Source organism: Microtus oregoni, unplaced genomic scaffold, assembly GCF_018167655.1.
Source record: "Microtus oregoni isolate MIOR12 unplaced genomic scaffold, Mior012 000036F_ref0000092, whole genome shotgun sequence".
Taxonomy (NCBI): domain Eukaryota; kingdom Metazoa; phylum Chordata; class Mammalia; order Rodentia; family Cricetidae; genus Microtus; species Microtus oregoni.
In genome coordinates, this window is record NW_024543095.1 from 5,933,542 (window position 1) to 5,943,709 (window position 10,168).

Genomic DNA, 10,168 nt, shown 5'->3' on the forward strand with positions numbered 1-10,168 from the left:
ATCTGGGTGTGATGGCAGGCAGATCTCTGTGAGAGCTCGAGGCCAGCCTGGGCTACTGTTATGCAGAGTTTTACTTACTTGGCTTTTTGGGGGCCAATAAACCACACTTAGAGACTCAGAGGCTCTTTCTTAGTAAAGAATGCCTGACCTTAGCTTGGCTTGTTTCCTGCCTCCTTTTCTAACTTAAATTATCCCATCTACCTTCTGCCTCTGGACTTTTTCCTTTTCTTACTTCTGTATATCTTACTTTCACTCTTATTCCATGGATGGGTGGCTGGCCTCTAGCATCATCTCTCCTCCTTTTCCTGCTCCTTCTCCTCACCCAGCGTTCTCCATCTATTTATACTCTGCCTGCCAGCCCTGCCTGTCCCTGCTCCTGTCCCGCTACTGGCCGTTTAGCTCTCTATTAGGACCATCAGGAGTTTTAGACGGACAAAGAATCACAGCTTCACAGAGTTAAACAAATGCAGCAAAAACAACAGTCACACACCGTAAAATAATACTTCCAACAGTCTACATAGCAGAGCTCCAGACCAGTCAGTCTTTAAGACAAACAAGTAAATAAGACAGTGCAGTTAGAAGATACCTGAGGTTGACCTCTGACCTCACACACATATACATAGATATATCCCCCCCCATCAACCTGACAAGTCACTTCCTGGGTCACCTTGACAATTACTTATGCAAGCCTTGTTTGACTTTTTTGTTCTTTAGTTTGTAAAGTGGCAGCAGACCACTGCTTCCAAGTTATTGGGAGAACTTAATGAAGTCAAGCCAGAAGCGTGGTGTACCTAACGGGTGCAGAAATGGAGAAGGGTGTGGAGGGCTGATGCAGTGGTTGGTTCTGTTTCCCCATGGCTTAATTAGTAACATTAAGAAGTAGGGAAGTGAGCAGGGATAGGAGGGCTGACTGGAGGTGAGTAAGCCAGCACGTGCTGAGGGCACGTCTCTGCCCTGACAGATTTGGTGGAAAGTGAGTGGTGTCTACGGTGGCCGTAGTGAGTGCTATCTACATTCGCTCTGCAGTGTTCGGAGCACCTGTGTGTGCAGTGACTGTCAGTAGAGAACCCGTCCTCAGCCTCAGTACCGCTGCTTGACGCCTTCCCAGGCAGTCCCTCATGCACATGCATGGATGGTGACCACTCTGCTGCTCTCGATGCGGCTGTTTTTTTTTTGGTTTTGTTTTTGTTTTTTGGTTTTTCAAGACAGGGTTTCTCTGTGGTTTTGGAGCCTGTCCTGGAACTAGCTCTTGTAGACCAGGCTGGTCTCGAACTCACAGAGATTCGCCTGCCTCTGCCTCCCAAGTGCTGGGATTAAAGGCATGCGCCACCACCCGGTGTCGATGCAGCTGTTTTGACTGGTCCTGATGCCTTGCTGTTTTAGGAATGTGGACTTTCATTACCCCAGGGTGGTGGAGCACTTGCATATAGGACTCTGTATTTCCAGCAAGTTCCTAGTGATGGCAGCTCATGGACCACACTAAGTAGCAGGGGTCTAGAGTATTCTCAAGCTGGTTCTTTGGCTCTGTGTGCCATTCAAGGAGTGGCAGATGAGGGTGGTCTTTGTGTGTCTCCAGGGAAGTTGTCTAAGATGCACAGCTTAATGTAAATATGGCAAAGATTTCGTGTTCTGATGGAACCTGCTGTAACCTATTTAATCCACCAACAGTGTTCAAAACTCTGAGGTACAGTCTGAGAACATGCTATTCTAGAAAGTTGCTAATTGGCAGGCTGACGTGGAGAAGTGGGAGGGAGAAGAGATGCCTTTTGAAGGTCGCATGTCAGTGCACTGGCAGCTCACCCGTCGGCGTCTGCAGCAGTAGAGCACCACGGTGCAGGTGAAAGCGTAAGTCCTTCACTGAGCTAGAGGAGGCTGCAGGTAGGATTTGTAGGGGGCGTGGAATCAAATCTGCTGTATGTGGCAGGAAAGTGGGAGAGGAGCATGTGGGCTGATGTTCACGTTGCTGACTTTGCAAGCAGGCTTCACCTTGAGACTGTAGGAAGGGGCCCTGTTTCACTTTTAAAGGTGTGCAGGTGGCTGTGAGATGTTGGAGCTGCCCAGTAGGTGTTGGGGCAGTATCCTGGGGTTTCAGAGAGAACCCTCGCTGAAGCTCCCTGTGTCGAAAGCATAGTTCAGCTCTTCAGAGTGTCCTCCAAGTGAGAGGAGACACGCTCCAGATAAAAGCCCTCCGAGGAGCCTGGCAGGGAACATCTAGAGAATGGGTGGCTTGGCTTTTTATTTCACTTTTAAACCGTGTAACAGTGATATCCAAATAAGGCCACAGTACTCAGTGTCTGATGGTGGAGCGCAGCCCTTGACTCTTTGTCACTGTTTGATGGCCGCTGGCTCACTGTTTTCTTCTGTCATGGCCGCTGGCTCACTGTTTTCTTCTGTGATGGCCGCTGGCTCACTGCTTTCTTCTGTGATGGCCGCTGGCTCACTGTTTTTTTCTGTGATGGCCGCTGGCTCACTGCTTTCTTCTGTGATGGCTGCTGGCTCACTGTTTTCTTCTGTGCATTTTTAAAGGTCCTTAAAATTCTGGTCAGGGCAGTGGTTAATGGTCTGGCCGATCGAAGTGGAGACATTGCCTCCAGCCTCAAAGGCAAGCTGCAGGAGTTGTTTGGCAGAGTGACCTCAAGAGTGACCAGTGATGGAGAAATCTGGAGACTGTATGCCCAGGTTCATGGAAACGGGCAGAGCAGCAAGCCTGAAGAGAACGAGAAGGTCAGTGCTGGGCCATCTGTCCTGGACCTCTGCCCCAGATGGAATAATAATAGCTCTGCCTTTTCTTTGTTGGGGTTTGGTTTTTGTTGTTGTTGTTTGTTTTTTTGAGTGAACGATGAAACCAATAACCTGAAACAAAACTAATGCTTAAATTCAGTGTGTGTGTGTGTGTGAGAGTGTGTGCGTGTGTGAGTGCGTGTGCATGCGTGTGGGTGCGTGCGTGCGTGCGTGTGTGGGTGTGTGTGTATACATGTGCATACCATAACAGGTACCATCTACCTTTTGGATACAGGCTCTCCTCTTCCACTGGTTTGGAATTTACCAAGAGAATTTACCCAGGGAACCCCAGGGGTCCCTGTCTCTGCCTCCCCGTGCTAGAATTACAAGCGTGTGCTGCTATGTCTGTCTTTTTTTATTTTTTATTTTCCCTTTTAAACATGTGGTTCTGGGGATTGAACTTAGGTCCTTGTGCTGACAAGGCAAATACTTTATTGACTGAGCCCACTCTCCAACCTTCAAATCCCCCCTTCTGTGCTTTGAATTATGGGCATGCTAAGACTTACAACATCGTCTTTTTATGTTTCATGAGTTTCCTGCAGAAGGGTCCCTGTTCTGCAGCCCCCGGTGCCCGGTGCCCTTCACTTGCACCCTTTCCACAGGCGAGTGGTTAAGGACAAAACAGTGTGTAGATCTGAGATGCAGCTGCAAAAGGGAAAACATTAACCCAGGAGACAGGAGCAGGAAGTTGCAAGTCCATGCATTGCACTTTGCAGGGGAAACCCTGCCCCTCCTGCTAATCCCGCTCCATTGGGCCCACCGGAGTCCAGAGTTTCCAGGGTTGGAATCATTGTGTTGTGTTTCTTTTCAAAAGATCACAGCAAATTAGATGAACTCCTTGCGTGGGTTTGGAATTAGCCACAGTCCAGCTAATCTGTGGGATTCTTAGCTGTTCTCTCCTCCGCCTTCTGTCCACACAGCTGGTTTCTACCATGGCCTTGTCAGCCCACAGAACACACATCTCATGCACGCATGCACACACTTGTCAGCCCACAGAGCACACATCTCATACACGCATGCACACACTCCTGCTCTGTGTCCTTCCATTTCCCCTGAATTGTGTACTCTTTAGAAAACAAGAACACTCTTGGCTATGATGTCTCCAGCAGCAATTTTTAAGAAGAAACAAAAGAGCATTTTAAACATCTGTGAAATTATATACCTGTTAGCCAGCCCATAATTTCACCCAGTTCATGCCTTCCTTGTTCTCTTACTGCATCTCTCAGCTTGGAGGCTGGAGGAAATCCGCACTCTGGCCTTCCTGTTGTCCTGTCCAGATAACATCCTTGGTTCGCAGAGTTGTTTGTTGCTATTGGATGTGCATCCTACCCCCTCTTTGATGGTAATTACAGAGATGCCTCACCATACAAATGCTGGCTTTCAGTTTGGAATTGGTTCCATATGACTTCCAGAAAGCAGTTTGAAATGTGAATTCATCTTGTTGTTTTGAATGTTGTTCTTTCTGTTTTCGTAGGCATTCCAGTGTCTCTTGAAGGCATACAAGTGTGATACACAGACCAGTTGTTGGGAGAAAGATGTTACAGCGTTTAAGGAAGTTGTTCAGAGAGCCATAGGACTCGCACATGGTATTTGATATTCATATCATATTTTAATGCATTCTTCATTTATAAACTAGTGTTATTCAAAAACCAAGTTCCATTACAGATACTTTCTGATTGCTCCAATATATTGAAATAGTTGTATTTAATTCAGAAACATTTCTAGAACATCTGTTATATAGTAGACACATAATAATAGGCACATAAGATAACTCAGGACAGAGGCTTCAATGCTGCTTGAGTAAGTGACAGAACCCAGTTAGAACTCGTAAGAGTGTAAAATATTTTTACTCCCAAGAAGCCTTTAGTTCACACAGAGTCTTTGTTGATTATGTTGTATTGAGAAAAATCATTAGCATTTCCTTATCTTCAAAGAAAGAATCTTCAAAGCATGCAGCTCTCTGGAGTACTTACTATTCCTTATATTTTTATACATATATAAAAATGCAAAGTATAATACCTGTCTTTGGGAAATTTAGAGTCTATAATTTGGAGGGGAGATAACCTTTTCTATAATAAAACATTTGTTTGTTAGATAAATATAGTTCAGGTTTAAACTCTCTTGCATTATCAAAAAGTACCAGCTAAATTCAGCGGTGCATTGCTCTATTGGTAATTGAGTGCAGGGGTGAATTAATAAAGTCCCATTGTGAGCCTCCTGCCCCAGAGAGTGACAGCAAACGGGAGCCAGCGAGGAGCAATGAGCAGGGCACAAAAGCTCCAGGACCACTGTTACTTCATGCTGGCCGGGTGATGCTGAGTCAGCGACTTAGTGTCTCTGGGCCTTTGTTTGGTTGCAGGTAGAACAGGAGAATAGTTATCTATGCTGCTAGGAAGAGTCAGCACGATCTTTCCAGTGCGTCACAGTATTTTACCTGCTGTTTACATGTAGATCTCTAGGAAGAGTCAGCACGATCTTTCCAGTACGTCACAGTATTTTACCTGCTGTTTACATGTAGATCTCTTGCACCCCACCCTGTTTCTTCTGAGATAGAAGATCTGGTTCGTAAGCAACTCCAAAAGGGAAAGTGAGGGCGGGAATAAAGTTTAGCTGCCTGTAAAGAAGTCACAGGATGTTCAGATGTTCAGATGGGCTTAGTAGTTAGTAATTCTACTCATGGCCTTTCAGACCTTTGTCGGGAAGAATATAAACGTCCAGTTTCCTGAACCACCTAGCTACTGGCTGGAAGGTAGAAAGTTCGAGGTGATTACAAGACTGTTTTGGGGATGGCTGCAATTCTATGGCCTTGTGGTAGAGGAAGCCAGAGGGGTTTGGTTCTTTGCCTTTGGCCGTTGTGAATGTGGTATTATGTCTGGGGAGCTCCACTGATGTGTATCTGTGTGTAATTCACAGAGTGGGGTTTACTCTGAAGAATCTTCCTTTAACCTGCCCTCTCTGAACATCTCTGAGCACCCAGCTCTGTGATGGTCAGACAGAGATAGTTTCTGTAATCACCAAGCGTGGCTTTAGGCCTGTCTACTCTAACTCTGCAGGTCAGAGAAGTGCTCCAGAAAGCCTACTTCTGACAGCTTGCTATAGGTTTTTGAACTGTTGTTGGCACCCACAGGGCGACTAGTGGGGAAGAACAAGTGTCTGTTCTCTGGGGTGTCCACTCGAATGGGTTAGTGTTGCATTCCCACTCTGCAAGCAGGCTTGAGTGTGGATGGTTCAAATTGATAGCAGTAGCTCTTAACCCTGCCTTTGCTGCATTGTCCTTTGTGCTCCCTTCCCTTATTTGTCTCCTACTCCCTCCACCCCAGACACTGTCCCTCCACACACACACACACCCTTTTGAAAAGGAAATACAGCACTTTATAAATCTTGGTGCCTGTTGGATTGCCAAAGATAAGCTTTGCCTTGGGCCTCGGCTGATAAGGACAATAAGGACAACAAGGCAGTCCTGGAGTATGGAGACCTCTGCCCTGGTGCTGCCCTTGGCTCTTTGCATCATCGGGAGGATGGTTATTTCCAGTCTCTGCAGTTCTTCCTCCCTTCTCCTAGTGCCCCCCCCCCCCCCCAGCTATCTTAATGCCTCTGGGAGTGAGAGAGGAACTAATAGAATGTGTGTCCTTTTTGTTTCTTCAAATTGAAAAAAGTACTTTTTTTTGAGACAGGGTCTCTCTTGTAGTCTTGGCTGGCTTGGAACTTAGTCACTGTGTAGACCAGGCTGGCCTCAAGCCCAGAAAGATCCTGGGTTCTGCCTCCTGAGTGCTAGAACTAAAGTCATGCACCACCACTGCCTGGCTTAAAAAATGAAGGACTAAAGAACTGGAACTACAGGTGCTTCTGGTATACACAACTGGGCATTAAGCAAATGGCTTACCTCTGCTGTGTAGAGGCAGCTCCTCCTCCAGAGAAGCAATCCTCAGTGTCTGATCAGCTGGGACTCTGAACATTTGCTTAAAGTTAATAATCAGTGTGCACTACCATGAGGCTATTGAAGTCTGATCATTATTCTGAAATAAATGCATCAAACCCATTTCCTGTTGACCATAGATATTATTAATTAGTGTAAAGCTGTTTGGCCAAGCCATAGGTTGTTTCTTCCAATTGCTTACAGTTTGCAGCTGTGGTCTATGACGTTGTAGTTATAAAATAGGATCTGCTTTTGAATTTAGTGAATGTAATTTCTTTTGGTTTATTGTTTTGTGCATGGATGCTTTTCTGCATGTCTGTCAGTGCATTGTGTGAGTGCAGTGCCTGCAGCATCTTGTAAGAGGGCATTAGATCTCCTGGAACTGGGTTCCGTATGGTTGCCAACCACTATCTGGGTCTGGTAATTGAACGCAGGCCCTGAGGAAGAGCAAGTGCTCTTAACCCTTGAGCATCTCTCTTCAGCGTGTGAGCATAATCTTTAGAAATGGAAAGATCCCAGGCACCGCTAGTGTGGAGGTCTTCACTTGTTCTTACAAGGCGTTAGCAGCCAGCCTTCCTCCAGGGAGGCGTATGCTTGCTCCCTTCAGAATTATAAATCTTAGAGAAACAGACTGCCCAGAATGCTGGAGGCAGAGTTTCTAGGAACCAGCGATTTCCCTCCGAGCTGATACCAGATGTGGCCCGGGAGCTCAAGTGCCTGGCCTTGGTCACAATGCCTAGATGAAGACGTGGATTGTTGATGCCAGTTCTCCCAGAATGCTGTAAAATTGGGATATAAAAATGCAGCAAGCACTTGAGCTTGGTGCATCTGGCATGCCACTTTGTGGGCCAGTGAGATCAGCAACCATGCGTCCTCTTTAGTGACTTGGGACCGTGGACAGCCACACTGAGACGTGCAGCATCAGTTTTGATCCTCTGAGTGGGCCTTGCTTTTGATTAGGGTTTGTTTTCATTGCCCAACTCACTGGTGTGCACATTTGTATGCATGTGTATTGACTGTACATACATATGTGGGATCCCTGCCTAACGTAACTCATCTGAACACACACATTTTCTTCAAAATTCTCCTTAGCCGTGTTTGCCTAGTTAAAGAAGGGTGAAGGATAACTGGAGTGTGACTCCCTGGTAGACAAGTGCTTGCCCCGCATGCTCAGGCCTAGGTGTGAGTTCCCAGTACCACCAAGCAGAAGATGAAAGGAGGGATTAGGGGTGTGAAACTTGTAAAGGTGACTGTTGCAAATGTGCAGTACACAGCTGCTTCTGAGCCCTAGGTGACCAGCTCTACGTGTGTCCCCTGTGCTTGTTTTGCAGTGGCTATAAAGTGCAGTGAGAGCAAGTCCAGCCCCCAGGAAGCTGTGCAGGCCGTGTCTTCAGTTCGGCTCAGCTTACGGGGTTTGTTATCCAAAGCGAAGGTGAGCATGGCCTGAGTTCATCAGAACTGTTGGGTGCAAGGTCATCAGCGTGGGGTCACCCCTGTTTTTAAAAAACCGGGACGGATTGCCTCTGCACATCTCCTTGAAAACATGTTTTGATCGTTTTGTATTAGGAAAAAAAAAATGCCTTTTGTAGTTTTGAATTGAGTTTGGTGATGTGAATTGCACTTTAGAAAGTGAAAATGAGCAGAGCTAACCTTTAGAGCTTGAACAGTCTTGGTTTGTGCCAGTCTGTCTTCTGACTCGGGAAATAGGATGAAGAGTCCCCCACCTCCAGCTAAACAAAGAACTGTCTTATCAATACAGATAACACAGAACCGGTAAATTTGTAGGAAATTTAAATAGACTCTCACAGGTCATTCAGGCTAGGCCTCTCAGGGCAGAGTGACCCCTCTGTCCTCAGCTCGTACAGGTCGCTGCCAAGGTTGTCATGAGGGCTGTGGGTGGAGCTGTGAGATTTGCTGCTCACCAGATTTTTCACTCTTTGTAAGCCTCAGTTTTCCTGCTCCTCCTAACCTCGGTGAGAAGGAATGCAGGTCCATCGTGAGTTGTAAGCACTGTGATTCCTATTGGAAATGCGCTGTGTGTTTGGGTTCTTTGCCTAAAAAATGTATTTTCTACTCAGCACCCTGCAGCAATAGTTAAATCAGTCTGCTGGGAAGTGCTGTTCAACACTACGAATCTACTCAGCTTGGTTGAAAGTAAATCATATGTCACAGCGAGACGCACGAACATGTGTGCAGCCTACCTCTCCTCCCTGCCCATGTATGGCTGGAAAATCCTGAAGCTGATTTTCTTCTTGCCCGATTCCTGACTCACCAGGCAGGCACAAGAAATAGAATTTTGTTTGGATGAATGATGTTCATTCATCCAGATACCATTATCGTATAACATTGACAAAAGCAATCAACATTTAAGGCAGTTGCCATGAAGAACAAAGCAAGAAGTTGAACCCAAGGCCTAGGGCACTCTAGGCAGACGCTCTACCACTGAGCTAAAGTTGGAGATCTCTTGAGTTCCTGAGGTCAGGCACACTGTTTAGATTTGTTATTATTAGGCGTGAACCTTTCTGGGGTCTAAGGCTGCACTGTTGGTGGTAGCATCATGCCAACAACACTGGATGCTGTGTTGCTGTGTTGATTCCATGCTGTAGCTAGATTGCTTGGAAGAAATTTTCATCTTTTGATGGTCATATTGTTTTACATTGCAGCAAAATTTTACAGATGTGGCAAGTGGAGAAGTCTCTGGAGAGCTCGCCAACGAAATGGCAGCTCTGAATGCTCTGGAGGCTGAACTGCAGGACCTCAGCAACCAGCTCCGGAACCGGTACTGACAGTGCCAGGGACAGCTGCACAAAGGCACCTTTGCCTTCTCGGATTCCTCAGTACCTGAGTATCTGAAACACAAGATGCTGATTTTTAAAATAAATTTGTTTGCTGGCAAACAGGCTTATTTTGTGATGCTCTCAGATCTTTGCAGTTCTGAAGTTGATTAAACAGAAAGGTGTTTGTACTCTTGTCTAGTTATTGGTAAATTAAGTGTTTGCGTTTTTGAGGCCCTCCCACACAAGGGGCCAGCACAGGGATCATTCTTACTCAGCCTACCATGAGTGCCTCATTCTTTGGAAAAACTTAGTATAAATGTTTGGGGGTTGGGGCACCCTCAGACACTACAAGCTTGTGGAATCATTAGCTTGGCTACATTACTGTCCAAAACTGATAAAAGAGTGGACTTGGCAGTGAAGACATTTACACTCCTTGAGATTCTGTGACTGTGTGTCACAGGCACGGGCTTGTCTAAGTTGGAAGTGTGAGTGTGGTTTAACTTCCAAACCAAGAAAATGCAAGAAAAGAAATGATACATCCAGATTACAACTCCATCATTAGCCACCAGGAAGCAGGCTGTTAGCTCTTTATGGAATATACTGCCAGCCCCAAAGAGGTTGCTTAATAAGCTTGTTGTGGGTGAAGACAGCTATAGGTGGTGCCATCTAACAGAAACACCAGACTGAAATGCTT

At 46.2% G+C, this 10,168-nt stretch overlaps 1 protein-coding gene across 3 annotated transcripts in view; it reads left to right on the top strand.

Moving 5' to 3' along the window:
• Positions 1-9,668, top strand: part of Ttc27 (tetratricopeptide repeat domain 27) — a 126,780-nt gene extending 117,112 nt beyond the window's left edge. For 2 of the 3 annotated variants that reach the window (XM_041631073.1, XM_041631074.1), the window contains exons 17-20: positions 2,527-2,724; positions 4,256-4,367; positions 8,029-8,129; positions 9,361-9,668. In XM_041631073.1, the coding sequence (XP_041487007.1) occupies positions 2,527-2,724; positions 4,256-4,367; positions 8,029-8,129; positions 9,361-9,483 (534 nt within the window). In that variant the 3' untranslated portion in view covers positions 9,484-9,668. The remainder of the gene's footprint in view (positions 1-2,526; positions 2,725-4,255; positions 4,368-8,028; positions 8,130-9,360) is intronic. The other variant, XM_041631075.1, reaches the window with a different exon arrangement.
• Positions 9,669-10,168: the final 500 nt, after the last annotated feature.